Source organism: Rhinolophus sinicus, linkage group LG04, assembly GCF_036562045.2.
Source record: "Rhinolophus sinicus isolate RSC01 linkage group LG04, ASM3656204v1, whole genome shotgun sequence".
NCBI classification, from domain to species: domain Eukaryota; kingdom Metazoa; phylum Chordata; class Mammalia; order Chiroptera; family Rhinolophidae; genus Rhinolophus; species Rhinolophus sinicus.
Genome location: NC_133754.1, coordinates 86,122,584 through 86,146,248, shown reverse-complemented (window position 1 = coordinate 86,146,248; position 23,665 = coordinate 86,122,584). Strand labels below are relative to the sequence as shown.

Genomic DNA, 23,665 nt, shown 5'->3' with positions numbered 1-23,665 from the left:
AAACATTACGATGTGTCCTCATCCACCTTATTCACCGGATCTGGCACCGTGCAACTTCTGGCTCTTCCCCAAAGTCAAAATGACCATGAAAGGTAAATATTTTGAATTGATTCAGGACATCAAGGCAGCCACAACAGTGCAACTAAAGATACTCACAAAAGAAGACTTCAGAACTGCTTCTGAAAGTGGCAAGAACAGTGGGATGCGTGTGTTCAAAGCGAGGGGGAGTATTTTGAGGGGGATTAATGGCAATGTGTCTTTTACTGTAATAATTTTTTAAATTTAAACATTCACTGTGTTTTTTGATCACACCTTGTAAAATGCTTTCCAAACATTTAGTAGAAATTTGTACTCCCAACCGTTATTCCTGATGAGTATTCGTCTTGCATTCTTGACAACATTGAGTATTATGATTATTCTTGAAAATTTTTGCCTATGCAATTAGGCTACATTTCTTTAACTAGAAAGCTTAGTTGTTTTTCCAGATGCTTATTGCTCATTTGCATTTTTGCAAATTGTCAGTTCATGTCTTTGGCTGTTTTTATATTGAATAGTAATGTTTTCCTTGTTGATTTGTAAGAGCTCATTCTAAGTTAAGGCTGTTAACACTTTTCATGACATATAAGGTACAAATAATTTTCCAGTTATGTTTAGACTATTCATTTGATTTTTAACCATTTTAAGATTTTTCTGAGGATTAAATATAGGAATTATTTTTCTTTGATTTTCTCAGTACTTTTATGCTTAGAAAAACCTTGCCTATCCCAAGATGAATCAATTTCCACTTAGATTTCATAAGATATACTTCCTTTATAGTTTAAAAGTTTTTTTTAATCAATTTTATTCTTTAATTTACATGTAATTTATCTGGGCATGTGATATTAGCGGATAAGCCAACTTAGAGATGGCTAAATAGCTGGCTATCTCCATGCTTTCTGTAAGCAGGGACATTTTTTCAGTTTCTCTGGGAGAACTATTTCTGCCCCACCCTTCCAACTGCCCATTGTATCCCCGTGGGCACAGCACCAGTGAGATAAGGGGTTGGATCAGATGTCAGTTAAATGCAGGGGATAACTTATCTCAAAGAGACTGTCACTTTTCACTATCCAGGCAGAAAATAAGGCCACTAAATTATAAGTGACAGAATGTGAGAAGCAAAATTTCAGGGATCATAAACTGTGCCCTTAAAAGATACTTTGGCAACAATTTTGTCTCACATTTCCCAGGGAGGCAGCTGATTTCTTTCTCTGCTGAGTCCCATTATTTATACTTCTGCTCAACAAGTTGTGATGCATCAAAGTAAAATCAGCTGCTATTTACCTTCTGCTAGGACATGACACACACACACACACAAAAGTGACCAGGAAGAGATAAAAATGACAAGGCAGAGATATTTGAAGTCAGCTTTTTGGAAAGTATTTCTTTGTTGGAAGGAAAATGGGGCAGCTAGTTGGTCCAGATGCTTTGCAATACAGGTTATCTTTTGAATATAATATAGTGTTGTCATTGGTTTCCCATAAAGCCTCTGAATAAAATCAGATGGTAAATTGGTGTGAATTATTCATCACATAATAATACAAGGCTGTAATTCCTCCTTCTGACAATTGCTGCCTGTGTCACTTCCATTGTTTGTGTTATTGCACTTAATGCACCCTCCAGAATTATTGCCCCTAAAGTAAACCATTGGTTGTACCATTCCACTCTTTAGAAGGCAGCAGTTTGTTGCCTCTTTTAACAAATTTTGTCTCTTAGGTCTGAATTCTGAAGAGAAATCAGAACTTTTTAAAATAATAACTCCCTTATGAAGCATGTTAGTAGCAAATGATTACCTCCCTTAATGAACCTTGAGACATGCATGGTCTGGTTTGATTTGCATGTATGATGTATAAATGTTACATTCGTAACAATTTTTCTCTTATTTTCATTAACAGAAAAATAGCAAAATGACTGCAGCTCAGAAGGCTTTGGCTAAAGTTGACAAGAGTGGAATGAAAAGTATTGATTCCTTTTTTGGTATAAAAACTAAAAAAATTGTTGGAAAGATTTGAAACTGAAAATGAAATCTAGCAAAAATATTTTCCTTTTACATGTTCCATTTTCGTCCTTCTTCCATGTCACTGTACTTCCTGACCCTTAATCACCACCTTTTGAAATAAAATTTAAAAAATGCAGTTTTCAGATTCATTTGAACATTTCTTTATATTTGATTTTTATGTTCCTGAACAAAATATGGGAAAGTAATTGTGTAACTAAATGGCTTGTGGACTTTGGAGTCTTCTTTGACATGATGAAAAGTAATCAAGTGAATAGAATTAACCTCTAGCACCACAATTTCCTCAATAAACTGACATGTGACAATATTTGAGTGTATGCCTGTTATTTTATGCAACTTTGCCACATGATAGCTATAACAATATGATTTTCAATATATTGAGAAAAATCAGATAGCAAAACTAGCTGATAATCTACTACTTTTTAAAAGCCTTTAGTGTTTGGCTTTTGTTTAGTGGTATTTTCTGTTTTATGAATACATGTTCTTTGTAGAAAACAGAGAAACGTATAAAAAAAAAATTATGTTCTCCCAATTCTTCATTACCCAGAGATAATATGATGCATTTTCTTATAATAATAAATTTTTTAAATTATAATTTTGTAACCTTTTTTCTAGACATCATTTTGTGAGCATTTTTCTAAGCTATTAAAGTATTTTTCATAAATATGTTTTTTTAAGGACAGTAATTTTTTTTCTTTAAATTAAAGTTAATTGGGGTGACAATTGTTAGTAAAGTTACATAGATTTCAGGTGTACAATTCTGTAATATATTATCTGTATCTCACATTGTGTGTTCACCACCCAGAGTCAGTTCTCTTTCATCACCATATATTAGACCCCGTTTACCCTCTTCTAGAGCCCCCCTTCCCCCATACTCTCTGGTAACCCCTAAACTATTGTCTGTGTCTATGAGTTTTTGTTTCTTCATTTGTTTGTCTTGTTCTTTTGTTGTTTTCAGTTTTATGTACCACGTATCAGTGAAATCATATGGTTCTCTACTTTTTATGTCTGACGTATTTTGCTTAACATTATAATCTCAAGATCCATCCATTTTGTCACAAATGGTACTATTTCATATTTTATTTATGATTTTTTTTGTATCTATGTTCAAAAGTAATATTGCTGTTAGGTTTTAGTTTCAGAAGTATTCTAGCTTTACATCATTCCCAGTGTTCTGGAAGGAATAATATTGCCTAAGAATAATCTATTTCTGGAAAATTTAAAGGAATATAAGTGGTAAAATTGTCTACCACTGAGCCTTCTTTTGTTGTTGTTGTTGTTGTTACAATCTTTAATTTGGAAGAATAAATCTTCATCAAACATTTACCCACATTTTAGAATCCACTGATGATTTTCTAACTCCATCATTTCTTCTACACTTACTTCTTTTATATTTAGTTGGCATTTTTCTCTAAGAAAGAGCTTTCCCTTCTCCACTTATTTATTCATTTATAAACTTATATCAGTATGGACTTGAAGATTTTTATTTTATCTAATGGGTTATATTATTTTTTTTATTTATTTTGATGCTCATATTGTCTCAGTGGGAGTCCCTTCAAGCTGGATCCTGTATCTTTGTGGTATGTTCTTATCATTTTTTAATACTCCCTTCTTCCACAACAGGTTCTCCAGGCTCTTGTACATTTTCTGCCCAAGCCCTGGAATTGACTTTTTTCCCAAGGAGCCAAGGTTTCTTTTTATAAAGTAATATTTTTTATTATGTGCAGTATAATGATTGAATTTTGAATGTTAAACTACCTTTACATTCCTGAGATAAACCCTACTTGATCACAGTGTATTATTCTTTTCATATGTAGTATTGCATTTTATTTCCTAATGTTTTGTTAAGGATTTTCCTATCTTGGTTCATGAGGGATATTGGTGTAGTTTTTCTTACTTGTAATGATTTTGTCTATTGTCTAGTTTTGGTATCAGAGTAAAACTGGCCTTATGAAATGACTTGGGAAATATTCCTTTATCACCTAGTTTCTGAGTCTATGTAAAATTAGTGTTGTTTATTCCTTTATGTTGGACAGAATTCACCAGTGAAGCCATTTCAGCCTGGAATTTTCTTTCTGGGGAAGTTTTAAATTACTAATTCAATTTTTATAATACATATAAAGCTGTTCTAATTTTCTCCTTTTTCTTGTGCCAGTTTTAGTAATTTATGTCTTTCAATAAATGTGTATTTCATCTAGGTTGTCAAATTTATTGGCATAAGTTGGTCCTCATATCTTTATTATGCATTTAATGTCTGTGGATCTGTAGTGATGTTCCCTCTTTTATACCTGATATTGGTAATTTGTCTTCTTTTTTATCTTCTTGATTAGTCCAGCTAATAACCTATTAATTTCTTTGACCCTTTTAAAGAATCAGTCTTCTGGCTTGTATAATTTCTGATTAGACATCTGTGATGATTCTTATATTTCTTGCACTTTATATAATTGTCCCCTTCCCTTCCTGACTTTTTTTTTTTTTAAGATTTTTTTCCTGTGTTTTCTTTTTTGTTTTCTTCTTTTTTAAAAGATTTTATTGGGGAAGGAGAACAGGACTTTATTGGGGAATAGTGTGTACTTCCAGGACTCTTTTCCAAGTCAAGTTGTTGTCTTTTCAACCTTAGTTGTGGAGGGTGCTGTTCAGCTTCAAGTTGTTGTCCTTTCAGTCTTAGTTGTGGAGGGCGCAGTACAACTCCAGGGCCAGTTGCCGTTGCTAGTTGCATCGGGCAGAGTCCACCATCCCTTGCGGGACTCAAGGAGTTGAACCGGCAACCTTGTGGTTGAGAGCCCATTGGCCCATGTGGGAATCGAACCGGCAGCCTTCGGAGTTAGGAGCACGGAGCTCCAACCTCCTGAGCCACTGGGCCAGCCCCCTGACTTCTTTTAAGTTTTTATTTTTTCCATTATAATAGTTTCCAACAAGTTGATTATGATTTGCTGGTGTGGTTTTCTTTGTGTTTATCTAGTTTGTGGATCTGTTGAGCTTCTTGAATCTTTGAGTTTATAATTTTCATCAAATTTGGAAAAATTTTGGCCAATATTTCTTTAAATATTTCCTAGTTCTTTCTCCCCCTCTTTTTCTTCCCCTCTCTGCTTCTGGGACTCCAATTACATGTACACTAGACCCACAGGTCCTTTCACTGACTTACTGTCCTTTTTTTTAATATTCCAGTTTAGATAATTTCTCTTGCTATATTTTCAAGTTTATTTTTTTCATTGATGCCTTATTTATTTCTTGTTTTGTTTTTTATTAAACTTATTGAGGTAACAGTGGTTAATAACATTATATAAATTTCAGGTGTACATTATACTTCAATGTATCTGTATACTGTATTGTGTGCTCATCAGCAAAAGTCTAGTCTCCTTCCTTCACCATATATTTGACCCCTTTACCCAATTCGCCCTCCCCCCAGCCTCCTTACCCTCTGGTAACCCCCATTCTATGGTCAGTATCTATGAGTTTATTTTTGCTTGTTTTGTTAATTCATTTTTTATTCTTGTTTCATATTTCACATGAGTGAAATCATACCTTTTTTTGTCCTTTTCCTTCTCACTTGTTTCACGTAGCATAATAACCTCAAGATCCATCTATGTTGTTGCAAATGGCAATAGTTCATCATCTTTTTATGGTTGACTAGTATTCCATTGTATATTTATACCACATGTTTATCCATTCATCTGTCAGTGGACAGTTAGGTTACTTGGTTTTGTAGTGTTCTTCTATTAACCTCAATTAGTGAATTTTTATTTCAAAAATTGTAATTTTCAGTTTTAGATGTTCCATTGGTTCTTTTTTATGTCTTCCCATTTCTTTCCTCACTGTGTTCGTGTTTTCTTTTAAATGCTTCATTGTGGTTACAGTAGCTGCTTAAATGCCCTTGCCTGCTAGTTCATCATCTCTGTCATTTCTGGGCCTATTTCTCTCTCTACTTATCTCCTCTAATTTTTTCTATTGTGTAAGAGTCTCTGAATCTTTCTTTGTCTTTCAGTAACCTTGACATTTTACAAGTACTGGTCTGTTATTTTGTGAAATACCCCTCTATTTTTGAGATACTTTGAAACTATGCTAATTTCCTGTTTTCATATGATGATTTCTTAATACAAGTAGTTAATGATACTACTGGCAACAAATAATGTATAGCATTTATGTGTTTGGCACTATTATGAGCACATTACATATTATAACTTATCTGATTCCCAAAACAGCTATGGTTGTAGGGTAGTGTATAATAAGAGCCAGGATAGTGCCATCCAACCCAAACGACGAGGGTTGAGAAGAAAAGCTATTTAAATACTTGAATTATCACTACTATTGAAGTTAAGCTGCTCCTTAACAGCAGGAACTCAGTACTATTCAAGTTTTGGGTGTTGCAGAGTGCTGGGCACACAGTGTACAATTAGTAACTGTTGAGTACGTGCTAAAAAGCAAGGTTAAATAATCTAACCAGTGTTCTCACTAGTTGAGACTTGACTATTTTTGTCAAGAGTCAAAGTCAGGATCTTGATCTACCTTGGTCTTTTAAAATGTCTAAGCTTTTATCTGGCCTTTTTTTGTTTTTGGTCCTTGAATTTGCCAAGCTGTACCCACATTGGTGTCTTTGTATGACTGGTTTATTATCTGGGTCTTCCTCCAGATCTTCACATGATTGGTTCCATTTTGTCATTATCCGTTATCTCAAGAATCTTTTTTTCAGAGACTCAATTCCTGACTTTCCTCACCTGCTTCCACCCCGTCCAACTTCAGTCACTCTTCATCCCATTTTTTTGCCTTACCCTTTTCACAGAACATTGCCTAACTGGTTCACAGTTATATCCACAGCACCTACATGGGCAGCACAGAGAAGACCTTTAATAAATACAGAGGGTGCCAAAAAAATGTATACACATTTTAGGAAAGGAAAACTGTATTAAAATTTTAATAACTCAATATATACTGATAACAAAAGATGAATACAAGTCATGTGTATACATTTTGTTTGGCACCCCCGGTATTGCATGAAATAAGCAATGAGTCAATCTGTAAAGGATACTTCAGACAATTGTTCTATAGCACAACATTGGGAGTCCTTGACACCATATGGCTGAACCTAGAAATTTAAAGTTCATTCTGAGAGTAGGTTTCTGTGATGCTCCAGAATTTGATGTCCAAGAACATATTTATAAACTCATTCTGAAACTTGTATTGGCTTAAATAGGAATAGACGCAATCTCTAATCTCTGTAGATAATCTCTGTGAACTTTCTTCTGTCAGTTGACTGAATTGCACTTACTGTAGTCATTTTATCTGTCACAAGTCAGGTTAAAATGCATTGGTTACATCTGTGGCAGTGCCAATGTAAATAAATTTGCTTTTACGTGGCATTTAGTCATTATTTATATCAAACTCACAACCTATATTGTTGAAGTTTGAGAATATATATGGTCTATATAAATTCCTTGTCTTCCCAGGAGCTTTACTGAGGTATAATTGACAAAATTGTATATATTTAAGGTATACAATGTGATTTTCGGTGTATATATACATTGTGAAATGATCACTACAATCAAACTAATTAACATATCTATCACCTCACACAGTGACTTTTTGTGTGGTAAGAACAGTTAAGAGCTACTCTCAGCAAATTTGAAGTACACAATACAGTACTACTAATTATAGTCACCATGCTGTACATTAGATGCCAGGAACTTTAAATAGGAGCTCACATCATGACTTAGCTATAGATTAAGTGGGAATTTGGGAAATCAACTATTTTGTTTTCTTCCATCTATGGTTTTACCTTTGATGCCAAGATGAAGATCCTAATCTCACTTGTAATTTCCAGGAACTGAATAGTAATTGAAGAATGCAAAACTAAAAGTGTCACACATGCCAAGTGCTGTTTGGGAAGCTAATATCATAATCATATCAGTATGGGCTTATATGTACACATACACTTATGCACACACAGACACACATATACCGGGGGCGCCAAAAAGATGTATACAAGTGAATACTTTGGTCAACGTTGCTCAAGCAGTAGTTCACCATAATCAGAAGTGTCTGGACCCTGATAGTAACCACTTTGAGCACCTCCTGTAATTGCAGAAGTCAGACGTGACTTGTATTCATCTTTTGTTATCAGTATATATTGAGTATTATAGTTTTAATATAGTTTTCCTTTCTTAAAATGTGTATACAGTCTTTTGGCACCCTCTGTATATATGTACACAAACATATATACATATAAATGCACATATGCAAACAGGCACAGATATATTCTTTTTTCCAAATCCTTTAAGGAATTTCAAACTAGAACCTTTTTAGACTTTATTATACCACAAACATTAGGATACCTTAGCTTACTCAAATCCTTTGGCTCTTTGCTTCTTTTACTTACATCATTTTTCTTTTTGTGCTGAGTTTGGGGAAAGCTTTAAAAACTATCTGCAACTATACGACCACTGTATATACACACAAGAGCCCCCATCTTTTTTATCAAACCGTACATATTCTGAAACTGATCTCAGATTACCAACATTCTTTTTTTACTTCTGATTTGTCTTCATTTACATTTTCCTTGTACTCTAGCTCTCAGGCTCTTTCATCTCTGAAGGTTTATGCTTCCACACTACCAAGGAGATCCTCCTCCATCAGGTTTAATGTGAATGTCAAGTGGAATTGTGTTTTGTTGGTTCGGGTCTGTTTCCAGTGTGCTGCAGTCCATTCCCGGAATCACATTTCTCTTATTTGGGGCCTTAGCAAAGCACAAAGGCAATTTGGAAGTGAGACACTAAAATGGACCCATTTACGTACTAAATGTGTGTCATTTATATTGTATGCTAACTTAGAACAATAATAAACAGATATCTTACTCTTTAAAAATGTAAATGAAGTGAAAAATAAGCAACCATGTTTCAAACTAAACTAAAACAATTTACTTTTAAAAAATAAAAGAAGGGGGGGTACAACCAAGGTGGCACAGTAGGTAAATGCTGTGTTTACCTTCTCACACAACCACATCAAAATTACAGCTCATCTATAAAACAACCATTATTGAGAATTGCCTAAAATCAAGCAGAACTGAAGCCTTTCAACTAAGGACGTGAAGAAGAAGCCACCTTCTGTGCTGTGGCTGAAGTAGACCTACAGCTGATCCTCTCCAAGGTGGTCCTGGGGCTGGCGCCCCCAGTGGCCAGCTTCAAAATGAACTGGATCATCACCCAGCTGCCTCCAAGTACAACACACCCAAGGGGCAGATTGGGCGGGCACCAGAGCCCTGCTGAGGCAGATCTGCTCTGTAGGGTCAGCCCCTGCACAATAGCTCTTCCACTGTAGTCAAGGCCAGTCCTCACAACCAGTGAGCCCAAGGGTCAGTCCCTCCCATTGATGTGCAGTTATCAACTAAGGCTTAACCAGAAGAGGAGGGTACACACAACCCACACAAGGGACACACCAGGAGTACATGGCCCAGGTGACCAGAAAGACTGCATCACTGAACCCCACAGCACACCTATTGCATAAGGCCACTCTACTAAGACCAGAAGACATAGCAACCCTACCTAATACATAGAAACAAACACAGGGAGGCAGCCAAAATGGGGAAACAAAGAAACATCCCAAATAAAAGAACAGAACGAAGCTCCAGAAAAAGAACTAAGTGAAACAGAGATAAGCAATCTACTAAACACAGAGTCCAAACACTGGTTATAAAGATGTTCAATGAGCTCAGGGAGAACTTCAACAGAGAGATGAAAACCATAAAGAACCAGTCAGAAATAAAGGATACAATAATGGAAATGAAGACTATGTTACAGGGAATCAACAGTAGATTAGATGAAGCAGAGGATCCAACTAGCGATGTAGAAGATAAGGTAGCAGAAAACACCCAAGAAGAACAGCAAAAAGAAAAAAGAATCCAAAAAATTGAGAGTTTAAGGGGCCTCTTGGACAATATCAAGCATACCAACATTCCTATTATAGGGGTAACAGAAGAGAGAGAGCAAGGAATTGAAAACCTATTTGAGGAAATAATGACAGAAAACTTCCCTAACCTGGTGAATGAAATAGACATACAAGCCCAGTAAGCACAGAGTCCCAAATAAGATAAACCCAAAGAGGCCAACACCAAGACACATCATAATTAAAATGGCAAAGGTCAAATACAAAGAGAGAATCATAAAAGCAACAAGAGAAAATCAGTTATCTACAAGGGAGCCCCCATAAGACTGTCAGCTGATTTCTCAACAGAAACTTTGCAGGCCAGAAGGGAGTGGCAGGAAATATTCCAAGTGATGAAAACCAACAACGTACAACCAAGATTGTTTAACGGGCCTCTGGGACAATATCAAGCATACCAACATTCCTATTATAGGGGTAACAGCAAGGTTGTCATTTAGAATTAAAAGACAGATAAGGAACTTTCCAGACAAGAAAAAGCTGAAGGAGTTCATCACCACCAAACCAGTATTACAAGAAATCTTAGAGGGACTTCTTTAAGATGGGAGAGGAGTAAAGGATGGGGGAGAGGGGAAGGGATTAAGAAGTATAAATGGGTCATTATAGAGTAGTCATGGGGATGTAGGGTATAGCATAAGGAATATAGTCAACAATATTGTAACAACTAGGTATGTAACAGATAGGTACTAGATCTATCAGGGTGATAGATGGGAAGGGGGTTGGGGTCAGGGTGAAAAAGGTGAAGGCATTAAGAAATAAAAATTGGTAGTTAATACTATATGGGGAATATAATCAACAATATTGTAAAGATCAGTAAGGTGCCAGATGAGCACTGGACTTATCAGAGGGATCACATCATAGACTGCATAGATACCTGGCCAATGCCCTATACACTTAAAGCTGAAGTAGAATAATATTGAATGTCAACTATAAATATATAGTTATATATAGTCACGGGATGTGGAGTACAGCATGGGGAAGATAGTCAACAATATTGTTACAGCTATTTAAGATGTCAGAGGGGTAGTAGCTTGGGGGTGGGTGGGTTATTCACTTTATGAGGGGTTTAAATGTCTATTACGTTGCTTTGTGCACCTGAAACTAATAAAAAAAAGTATTATAAAGAAAAAAGTAAAAGCAATTGGTTTAAAAAGATGAGTTAATTTAAAGTAGCTGGAGTCTACCCGCTGGTAGTCCCAGCCCTGCCTTACTTCTGTGATCCGTGGTCAAATCAGCAGCATTACTGGCCCACAGTAGCATCCTGTGTGAGATGAGACTAAACCATTGAGTTGTTTTATGTCCTTCCCTGCGTCGCTGCTGCTTGGGGAGCCTCACCTCCTTTACACGGGTGAGGGAAATGCTTTAGGTTAGCCTCCATCCGGTGCTTAGCATGCCGCAGGTACTCCGCTAATTCTAGATGGGTCATCTCATCTGTTTGTCTGGAAGAAAATCCACCAACGTGCTCGTACTGCCTATTGTGGTTTTCAGGATATATATATTTTTTCTTCCTTTCCCATAGATTATAGCACTTTTCAGTGGAAAGAAATGAAAAGAGCACAATTACTGGAAAGTAATAAAGACTGACAAAGTGCTTTCAATTTTTAAGCACTTTTCACATTAATTTATATGTTTAATACTTCCAGAAACCATATGACACAATTGGTTTATTTTACAATTGAATTATTTCCCCACTTTACAGTTGAAAAAGGTAAAGTGAGCTTATTTGCCCGAGGTCACACAGCTAATAAAGAAGTGAGCCAGAATTTAAACTCAGGAACTCAGACTCCCAGACTCTCCGCACCAAATTCCGTTTCCTCAGAACTTTGACCTCTGTTACATCCTGGGAAGTCTCTCCCTCACCAGATTTGAAAGACAGGCTCTTCACATAGGTTAGGGTTGACTTTCTCTGTTCTTAAAGTTGATCTCACGTGGCTAGCTGCCTTGTATCACATGTTTTCTCCCTTGGATTAGCCCTTATTCCAGGACTAAGCCAAAATTTGGTGATCTCCAGAGTTAGCTGCATCAAACCTATATGTGGAAGACACAGAGCTCCCTTTTTAGGAAGGCAGTGAGCGCAACGGTATTTCCTTAGTGCCCTTGGAAGATGGCCACAGGCTTTGACCGTGTCTGAATACTGGGAAGAAATTATTAGATTCATACACCTTTTTATACACAGAGATTTATACCCTCCTCAGAGTCATTAGGCTGATGAAAAGGTTATGTTTAATAGTCCTTTACAGTGTTTACAGCAGTCCCACATCAGCTGTTCAATTAACCTTTACGACAGCTCTCCGTTTTATAGATGGTCAGGGTGGGGTCGCAGGGACTGAAAGTGGCAGAATCCGGTTCTGCCCTTCCACCCCAAGCTCGGGCCTCCCCTTTTTTGCCTCCCTGAGACTCTTACCCATACCATTGTTTGTGTGGCTTTGTGGCCTTTTATTCTTCTGTAGTCTGTTTTTATTGTGAATTTTAAGAAAGGAAAAAACAGATTTATTCTGCTTCATCTTGCTCTATTCATAATGATTTCTGCAGGTCCATTTATCGTCAGCAGTGGTGAGCCAGAATTTAAGTAAAACTTCCACTTGGCTGGTGCATCTGCATGTCAAATCTTTAATTCAGCTGTCAGCTTTTTAGCATTTACTGTACTTCTGTAAATAACTTATTTTATCTCTCACTAATCTAGCCTATGCGGTGTGGGGGAGGGGAAGCACCAAATATGATTTACAGAGAAATCAGCTTCTTCACAGACATTAAAAGAATTGTTACCTTACATGTGTTTTACTAGAATATGTGTAAATTAACGTCAGTCATGTTAGTCTTTCAAAAGAAAAAAGAAGCCAAAGGATAAGCTTAGATTAATTTATTCCTTTAAGAACACCTACAAGCCAAATGTTGTTCTAGGCACTAGCAATGCAGCTGCCAATGTGGCAAACAAAGTACCTGCCTTCTAGAAGTTTCTGTTCGAGGGAGCAGTTAGTTGGCATTATCCGGGGGCAATGGAAAAAGCTGAGCTGGGGAGGTGGACAGAGCGCTGGGGAGGTGGGTGGTCAGGGGATGTCTAATCCCAGTCACATCTTATTCACATTATGGCATAGAAATTGAGTTCCATCAACTTTTCTTCTTCTGGTAATTCATATCTTCAGAATAAATTAGGTATGACTTTGTACTCAGTAAGAAACCAGCTTATACTAAACTTGTTCACTGGCATTCTTTAGAAGGATATTAGGGACTGCTACGTCCACCAGCAACTCTATATTTATCTATTTTTTATACATTGGCGACGACTAAAGCCTCCTAATTTTTTAAAAAAGGATGCACCTTAAAAATAGAAGAAAAAAAAACAAAAGGAAAAGAGAAAAATGGTGTTAGAACCTTGTTTTAGTGTATTTCTTGTATTTTTCTTTTCTAAAATGAGGGTGTGTATTCCATAAGTTGGGGGAACCTTAACAGTTTTTGTATTTCACTCCCTTTGAACACTGGAAAGAAAATATGCTTCTTCCCCACCGCCTCTCCAGGAGCCCTAGAGTGAGGTCACCGAGGTTGGTGACAACCGAAACCCCTTTTCCACCTGAGGTCTTCCTCAGAAGCAAAAATGCACCGCTGCTGATTCTCAGAGGACTAAACCAGCCAGCGTTGCTTTTGTGTTCTAGAAGGTGCAGATGGTGCTTGGGATTTCAGGTGTCTCCTTCTCACCAGGATACAACATGTTTTCCTTTTCTCTCTAGGTGGCAGCACAAAGACAGAAAAGGAACAAGTGACAGCAGGTCCACACAAGGCTTGATTGGCTGCTTCTCATGTCACTTAAGACTCTGCCAGAGGGCTCTTTCTTCTGCACATTCTAGAAAATCACCAAATGCCAAAAGATGTACACATATGTTAAAGAACTAACATCGAATGCTGTATTCCTTTGATCCGTTTCGCTGGTGTGGTGGGTGGTAGCATATCGTCTGGACACGATTCCATCCTGGAACTTGAAAGCAGCCTGGGAGTGTGACATGCCCATAGTCTGAAGAATTCAAGGCACATCACCCCTGGGGGTAGCCCCAGGCCTATCTCCATGAAGGTGTGGATTTTTAGGGTAGTCCTTTAGATTTCAAAACATCGGCAGGAAAAAGCTCATTGTGAAATTCGGGTCATTTCTTAAGCCTGATCATGTTGGCTTGTCCTGCTTTCCTAGGTCTAGGCTAGCATGTTTTAGGCACGTGGTAACCATACATGTGTAGGGATTATGAGAACTTCGTTCTACACTAAAAGGTTTGATGAACCAATTTTCTACCCTTCTCCCCATATACCAGAACATGTGCATTTTATGACCTGCTGAAGTTATAAACATTGCTTCATTTTTAAAAGATTTGCCCAGCATGTATATTATTTTTTAGAGCGAGGGCATAAGATATGGAAGAAAGTTTCAAGTAGATGCCAAAAACTAATTTAGTGGGGAATTCTGATACATAGTGAATATGTTTTAGGGGATAGTGTGGGGTTTTGTGCAAAAATGTCCCAGGGGTTTGAGCTGGCTCATCTGTTTGACATGCAAGAGAAATAGGGCAGGTAGATGGATAGAAATAAGCAGGAGGAGAAATTTAGCCTGTTAGCCCCTTGCTGCAGCTCCCACTTGGGTTAAGACCCCTTGCAGCTGCCCAACAGGATTCCAGGCTTACACATCCCCCTAAGGGATGTGTTTACACATGTTTCTAAATAAAAAAACAAAAAGCCTGGTTAAGAGAGGAAGACATCCTGCTTGTCAGGTAACACATGCTGTTTGTCAGGACCCTCAGTCCCTCACTAGCCCAATAGGATCCCAGGTTTTCACACACCCCAAAGGGAGGTGTTTACACATGCCCCCAAATCAAAGAAATACATTGCTAAATGCCAGAGAACTAGGCATCTCATGGGGGGGAGAGAGAGAGAGAGAGAAGAGAAGGGAGAGTGGGAGGCAATTCTACCCACAGAAATTAAAGCCATCATGCCATGTAAGGTGAGGCTGCTTCCCCTCTTGGGTCAGCCCACTCCCTGTCTCGGAGTGTACTCTCTTTGACTAATAAACTGCTCCTGTCCATGCTGCACACATTTCTGTCTCATGATTGAATTCGTTCCTTCAAGGTGAAGAGCCGAGGTTCAATGCAGTTTCCTAGTAACAAGACGTATGGGGCGGAAGCCACTCAGGTGAACTTACTGCATTCAAACAGCATCCCAAACCTCTTCTTCAGGAAATAACTTTGTTTCTGATTCTCTGGTGCGCGCTGTCTCCTCCTTACACATGTTAGAATTTGAAACAGGTTAGCTAGCATGACCCTAGGTAGACAGGGAGGTCCCTGATGGATACACAAAGACAGCCATATTCTAAAACTCCAGGTTTTGAAATCACTCCTTCACTCCAGGACAAAATGTAACAAGGCCTTGAGGTTAATCATAAAATTCCTTTTGGCCTGACAAATGGAGCAGATCTGATAGATAAGAGTGGGTTACTTTGCTAATTCCTTTAGGATGGGCAAGCAGAGCAAACCCGGTAGACGAATTTCATTAGAAGGCGCCAGTTCCCTTCTTCAAACAGCTCCCTTCCCCAAACAGGCAAGGGAAGGTATAAAAGTTAAGAGCTTTTGCCTCAGTCATGGGGCCACCCCCATTCGGGACCCCCTCCAGCTCAGGAACTCTGACTCTTTGCTTTCAATAAACTATCCTCTTTTTAAAACTCTTTGCCTCCCCTGGGTTCGTGTTTCCATTCTTTGGTCGAGACACGATCCCAGCCCACACCCAGAAACTGCCGGCAGCTCCAACATCAGCTACATCATTTGGGGACTCACAGGAAAAATATTCCTCCATCAAATTCTTCCATGATCAACATGTATTACTATTATATTAATACCTCCCCCCCAAAAAAAACTATAAAAATACCCAGTTAATTTATACCATTAGTTCCTTAACATTTTTTCTCAAGATTATATATATATATTTTTTAATTTTACATCTCATTTATTAAGTTTCTTGGAGGAAGAATCCGTGATTTGCTGTTCTGTGCTTAGTATTCAAATGGACGCTTACCAAAGACTGTGAGTAATCAAGTAATTGTTCTTCTGTCCTCAAATCTTTAAAGGTTTCAGATCCCAACTATTGATTCCTTGACTTCCCTTACCCAGTCAAAAATATGTTTTGCTGTAAATTGTGTGTGTTTGACATGAATATGGATGGTGAAATTAATTAATTTTGCTTTAGAGAATTACAAAGAGACTTGGAGATCATTGCAAATGCTCTGGGGTATTTCACCAACACAACCGAAAAGTACTGTTCCTACGTGTAAAACTGAGGTGAGACAAAAAACATGACTGAAGGAAGAGAGCAGAAAATGTTTCTCCTTTGCTGTTTTGTTTTCTTTTCCTGGCAGGTAGTAACCAAACTGTTCAACTTTACAACAATAACAGAATCACACACATACATACACACACACACACACACACACACACACACACACACACACCAGCTTCACTTAAAACTTTTCAGTGGTTTCTTTTTGCTCTCAGGAAAAATCCCCCAACCCCCCCCACCCCATGACCTCAAGGCTTTACATGCCCTACGTAGCTCCAGCCCTCCCATCTGTTACAGCCACACTACCTTTTCAGACCCTCAGTGGCACTCTGCTTGCTCTAGCTACATGGCTTTTAGACGTGCTGTTTCCTCACCAGTTCTTCAAGCCCCTCTCTGATTCCCTAAGCCCTGCTCTTCCCTCAGCTCTGATCTTCCCTAGTTTGCCATCCCTGACCTTCCCAGCCAGGGTAGATATCCTATGGGAACTCTCATGGCACCCTGTGCCTCTCCTTCTTGCAACTATCAGAGATGTTTATGTTTGTAGGTACAATGGTTAGATGAATGTTTCTCTCCCCCAATTACACAGAGCTTCAAGAAGGCAGAGACCCTTTCAGCTTACCATTTGTGCAGCAGAGTTAATGTAGCAGGACTGGGGCTGCTGCCCTTGCCTGCTGGCAAGCTTGGCCCTTGGATGGTGACTGGGAACTTGGCTGGTAAACAGCTCCTGATACTGATATGATCAGAGTGGCCCCATGTCTAAACTGTTTGTACACACAATACGGCTGATGCTGAACACCTGTTTTCCTTCTGGGGATCTGGAAATTTGGAATGTGCTAGGCAGAGTGTGACCAGACCCCAATAAAAACCTTAGGCTGGAGTCTCTAAGGGGCGTCCTCAGGCAGAAACATTGCATGCATGTTGCTGCATTTTTGCTGCTACTGGGGTGTGCTCTGTGTGACCCCTTGCTGGAGGGAGAGAGCATAAGGAAACCTGCACATGATTTCTCCAGACCTGTGTCTTTTTCCCTTATGATTCAGCTGTGTGTCCTTACTATACTGCTGTAGTAAATCTTACCTGTGAATACAACTATATATCGACTCCTGCAATCTCCTTATTGCAAATATTCAAACATGGGAGTGGTCTTGGGGGCCCTCAATGCACCAGGGTATCCACAGAACCCTGCACGGTATTTGACATTTAATAAATGGTGTGTTACGTGTTTTTTGAAATGATAATGAAAATGATCTCAGAGGGCTAAGGCTAAATCTATCTTGTGGAAATTCTCCAAAGAACTAAGAAATGTTATCATTTATCAACTACATCTTAACAACCCAAATAAGAATGTAAATACTTCTGGAAAAGGCAGAATAAAAAATGATTCAGGAAATGTAGGAGGTGAAAGCCTGTCAGAATTTATTTTCTCATGAAGATGAATTTTCTGTATCTGGAGCAGGGAGCAATGGACCAGGACCTTCGCTCTGACCCTCAGGTGGTTCCCTGGCTTTCCTGTCCCCTCCCTCCCCTTCCCCAGGTTACAGTGCTGGCCAGTTCCATCATGTAGAGTGACTCGGGAGCAGGGAGTGCTTCTCTACTTTGGCTGCACATTGGGAATCTTCTGGAAGTTTAAAAACAAGTGCTGATGCCAGAGCCTCAGCTCTAGAGATTCCGATATAATTGGTCTGGGCACAGGGATTTCAATGTGTAGCCCCTGCTGACACCCCCACCCTGCATCCCTTCCTTCCTTCCAATCCCGGCCTTTGACAATCGTATTTCACAAGGTCCAGGCTTCCACTCAAGGCCAATTTATTCTCATTCTTGAAAGATTTCTTTAAATTTTTGTTTTCTGGCTTCCTGGCTCACAGCTAATAGGCAGGCATACTAATAAGAGGAGAAAATAACACCTTTGATTTCAACCGCACAAGAAAAAGGAAGCAGCTAGGACAAGCATGTGGAAGAACTCAGAACCCTAAAACTCAGGGCAGTTTCTGAGGGGGTCACTCATAAGGGCATGGCTGTAGCACAGAACAGAGTCACTCGTGAGAATGTTGTTTTTAACAATGACCAGCAGTCTCCACCACCACTCAGCACTGCCCTCCCCATATACACTTCACTTTATGTATAAAATGCAGTTCATTAATTTTATTTTGAATATTTGGTAAGAGCTCATTATCAGGGATAGGGATGCATATATTACTTACTGTCTTGGGGAAGCTCTCCCCTCCAATAAATGTAAACCCAACCATTTGCTATTTTTTAACTCTTCTCCAGGGAAAACAGGACTCTGAGATGCATTGGCTGTTAATTGGCAGAGCTGTGATCTATCTTTCCTTTGTAACACCCAGCATGGCTGCTGTGGGATTCCAGGAGTAGTGGGTAATAAATTGGATGAAGTAAGGTTATCAAGGTCTTGAAAACCAAGCAGAGGAGTTTGGCTTTGAAGTGGATGGAAATGTTTGGTTCTCAAACGGAATAGAAGAGTCATAAAAAGAGAGATATCAGAATTTCCAGGTATATGAAGTGTGGCTCCTTGGAGAAGGTGGACCTGAGCTGGAATAATTGGGTAAATAGAATTAATAGTGCATGCACCTACTGTGTGTCCCAGCTGTCCTTTCCTCAGAATGAGAAGGGACAAGAATTCAGGAGGCAGTCTCTGCTTTAATGGGGTTGGAGAATCTCTTTGGGATATAACTTCACTTTTTCTCTGCCTGCTGCTGTGGCCTCAAGGTGGCAGTGGAAATGTCAAGATAAGTCGTGGTTAGCACCTCTGCTCCAAGGAGACTCCACAAAGGCTGGCTAACAGGCCTGCAAGGACGTGGCCTGTCCAGGGCCCCTGCGGTTGGGCAGGCCCAGGAAGGATAAGAAGAAGTCAGGAGACCGCCTTTACCCAGGTGGGAAGAAAGGCATCAGCCTTCCAAGCCCATCTAGTCCGCTTTCCATTGTTAACAAGCCAACCAGAGGTAACTAATCACTAAATGGGTACTAATCATTTTGCTGCTCATTTATCTTCCCAGTGAGTGCTTTTCAACATGAGCAATTACATGTCCGTTACATTTCCGAAGAATAAAGACTTGTAAAAAGGGTGGTGGGGTTTATAGCTCCCAGTTTGCTCTGCTGACAGGTTTATATGGCCAAGGAAGTTCATAAGGTAAAATAATTTTTAAGCAAATGTATTTTTAGGAAATGAATTGTTGACGTTTTCTTTTTCTTTAACAGTATAAAGGTTATGTGTATTGATTTCATGGGTGAACAATGGGAAATGGTCAAAATATACAGTATCTTTTCTTAAACGTGAACAGAAGTGCCAATGGGTTTTTCATTTGTTGTTAATAAATGATCTGGGTTTTAAAAAAAAAAAGACACCTTGGGTCTTCAAAGATATCCAGCTGGTCTATTTTTAAAATGCATGAGTTGCCTAAAATTATCGTATTAAAGTTTTAGTAAATGAATACCCTCATATTTAGAGTATAGTTTCCAGAACACTAGCCTGAATATGAATAGGCAGAATATGGTTACCTTAACACAGCCCTGATTTGGTCACCAGGAGACTAATAGCAGTTATTCGGTGGCCTTCATCGTTAGAGACTAAGTCAATGTGATGAATATTAAAAAGCCTGTTTTCAATTAATTGTCAAGGAAATGAGAAGGAAAGCAGGGAAGCCAGGGCCATGTGACCTAGCAATGCATTCAGGCGCCTATAAGAGTTGCTCCGGGGAAGAACACTGGGTTCCAGAACAAGGAAGGCCAATCCTCTCTGCCATCTTGAGTAAGTTACCTAACCTCTTAGGATCTCATTTTCCATGACTCTAAAACGAAGCTCATAATAATACCTGTCTCTCAGGTATATTAATGTAAAGTTCCTAGCACAGAGCCAGACACTTAGTAATTTCTCTCTGCGAGTTAGTTCGCCTCTTCCTACTTCAGGGCCCCATACGTTTCCCCAATCCAAGTATCCTTGAGCCTAAATTCAACCTCGTGATTTATTCCTTGGAGTTAAACTTTGGGTTGTCCACTGTGTGTTAAGGCTTTAGAGGTCCTTTCCCTTTACTGGAAAAATGAAGATGACTTGCCCAAATGATAAGCTAAGAAAATACCTTGAAGCTTCAAAATATCTATGAGTCTCTGGAAAGTGAATCCTATATTGGTTCTCTTTAAAAGATTTTCAAAATTAGCTGCTTCAATCCTTTAAACTATTCACTATGAAATATTGATGTTCATGTACTTTTTTTATTTGTGAGAAGTCTATCTTTCCCCTTCTCTTCTTTGAAGTTGTGGAAAGCCAAAGGAAAATAAGATATGAAAATAAAATGTCAATTTTCAGCAAACTAGGAGGGATTTAAAACCGTGAAGAATGAAATAGATGGAAGGCCTGCAAAAAGCAGGGGAGCATACAGGAAGAAGAAGAGCAAAGAAGAGCACGTGGTTGCAGAAATCAGCATGAGTTAGTAAAATACATTTTTAAAGGGGAGAGATGAGGTAAAGAATAGAATCTAAGTCTCATGTTTACTACAGAGGGAACAATGTACAAATAAGGGAACCAAGAATTTCCTGAATTCAATTTAGTTGTAAATAAATAGAGGTTATTGGACTTTAAAAAAAAAATCACACATTTACAGGGAATGCCCCATCTATAAGCAGAAGAAAGAAAAAAAATGGGTTTTGAAAAAACCTAAAGCTGCCTATCTTTATTGGCTGGGGAAAGAGATCTAAAACTCATGCACAAAACCCTGGTTCCTAAAGAATATTCCTACTTGGCTGAGATGTGGCCCTGCAAATATTTGGTCCAAGAAAAACTCACCTGCCTCAAAGTTATTTCAAAAATTTAAGAAATATAACAACAAAAAGATCAGGAAAGGTGAATGGCACATAAAATGTTGCCAAAGAACAGATGAAAATAGCAAAAAAGTATTTACTACAAATGTAAAATATTTAATGAAATAGTTACCTCTACAAAGCCTGGGCACAAAGCAAAGACACAGGCAGTGATAGTGAGACAGCAAGAGAAGATGTGTGAGCTGGCGAGATTCAGGATACAAATGGGAGAAAAAATAAACCATCAAAGAAAGGAGGGTGAACTGGAAGGGAAAATAGGAAATAATAAAAGCACAGTAAAGAGCTTAGAGGATCAAAATGAGGAAAACAAACAAAATGAAAGGATATGGGTGTAGGAAAGATGTATTAAGTAGGACACAAAAAGTGGGCATAATATTGATAGAAAAATCTGGTAATAATTGTGCAATTAAAAAAACTTACTTTAAAAATACTAATGCAAAAATACTAAACAAAATATTACCAAATAGACACAAGCAACTCATTAAAAGAATAAAGAATGTGACAATTCAATGCAAAGATGGTTCAATTTTAGGAGTCTACTTATATGAATTTACCATATCAGTGATCAAATAAAAAATATTTATCTCTTTAGATGCTTTAAAATGCTTAGTAAAGTTCAACTTCTATTATTGATCTAAAAAAAAAATTCAATGAAATAGAATAGATATGTACTTCCCTAACGTAAACCAAATTGAAAGTCAACATTATGTTTAAAGGAGAAATACCAATAACATTCCTACTAAAGTCAGAAATAAGATATAAATATTATAAATAAAAAAGAGAGAAATTAGAAATAAAAATTGCAAAGAGGTAAAATCATCATTGTTTGCAAATTATACATTTGTATGTTTGTATAACCCAAGGGGATCATCTGAAAAAGATTATGAAGTAAGAATTCAGTAGGGTGGTTTAATATAAAATCAATTTATAATTTTCAAAAGCTTTCATACATTTAAACAACTGGATAGAAGATATAAAAGAAGAAAATACCTTTTCACACTTAAAGTAACAACAAAAAACTAAAATAACTGTGAATAAGCCTAAGAAATGTTCCAGATCTATATAAGAAAAACTTTAAATTGATCCAGAAAGACACAAAAGCAGTCTTAAACAAATGAAAAATCACACCAAATCCTTGGGCAAAAGGAGTGAATATCATAAAGATGTCAAATCTCCTTAAATTAAATGTCCTTGTTTGTAATTCCAATTAACACACTACCAGGGTTTTCTTGTAACTGAACAAGTTGATTCTAAGGTATATATAAGAACATTTGTTTAGTACCTATGTTTTCTTCTACGCAGTTTATTGTTTCAGGTCTTATGTTTAGGTCTTTGATCCATTTCAAGTTAATTTTGGTATATGGTGACAGATAGCAGTCTAGCTTCATTCTTTTGCACGGGGCTTTACAATTTTCCCAGCACCTTTTATCTTGGGTTCAAAGAGCAGTTTATGAATTTCACTCCAAGGCAAGGGAAGTAAAAGCTAAAATAAATCAATGGGACTATGTCAAACTAAAAAGCTTCTGCACAGCAAAAGAAACCATTGACAAAATAAAGAGGCAAACAACCAAATGGGAGAAGATTTTTGCAAACAACGCCTTCGATAAGGGGCTAATATCCAAAATATACAAGGAACTCATACAACTCAACAACAAAAAAACAAACAACCCAATTGAAAAATGGGCAGAGGACCTGAAGAGATATTTCTCCAAAGAGGACATACAAATGGCCAATAGACATATGAAAAAATGCTCAACATCACTAATCATCAGAGAAATGCAAATTCAAACCACAATGAGATATCACCTCACACCAGTTAGAATGGCTATCACCCACAAGACAAATAGTAACAAGTGTTGGAGAGGCTGTGGAGAAAAAGGAAACCTCATACACTATTGGTGGGAATGCAGATTGGTGCAGCTGCTATGGAAGGCAGTGTGGAGGTTCCTCAAAAAATTAAGACTGGAATTACCATATGACCCAGCAATCCTCTCCTGGGTATCTACCCCAAAAATCTGAAAACATTTATCCATAAAGACATATGTGTTCCAATGTTTATTGCAACTTTATTTATGGTGGCCACGACATGTAAACAAGCAAAGTGTCCTTTGATAGATGAATGGATAAAGAAGTTGTGGTATATATACACAATGGAATACAATTCTGCCATAAGAAAAGATAATATAGGACCATTTGTGACAACGTGGATAGATCTTGAGAGTATAATGCTAAGCAAAATAAGTCAGACAGAAAAAGTAGAGAACCATATGATTTCACTGATATGTGGGTTATAAAACTGAAAACAACAAAAGAACAAGGCCAACAAATGAAGAAACAAAAACTCATAGACACAGACAATAGTTTAGTGTTACCAGAGGGTAAGGGGCAGGGAGTGGTAGATGAGGGTAAAGGGGATCAAATATAAGGTGATGGAAAGAGAATTGATTGGGTGGTGAACACACAATATATATAGATGATGTATTACAGAATTGCACACCTGAAATATATGTAAGTTTACTAACAGTTGTCATCCCAATAAACTTTAAT

At 37.9% G+C, this 23,665-nt stretch overlaps 1 protein-coding gene across 6 annotated transcripts in view; it reads left to right on the top strand.

Moving 5' to 3' along the window:
• The window catches only part of RNASEH2B (ribonuclease H2 subunit B), a 72,982-nt gene extending 54,309 nt beyond the window's left edge, over positions 1–18,673 (top strand). For 3 of the 6 annotated variants that reach the window (XM_074329913.1, XM_074329911.1, XM_074329914.1), the window contains one exon: positions 1,932–2,171. In XM_074329913.1, the coding sequence (XP_074186014.1) occupies positions 1,932–2,048 (117 nt within the window). In that variant the 3' untranslated portion in view covers positions 2,049–2,171. Of the gene's footprint in view, positions 1–1,931; positions 2,172–13,710; positions 15,054–18,556 lie in introns of those variants that run through there. The other 3 variants (XM_074329917.1, XM_074329918.1, XM_074329916.1) reach the window with 2 other exon arrangements.
• Positions 18,674–23,665: the final 4,992 nt, after the last annotated feature.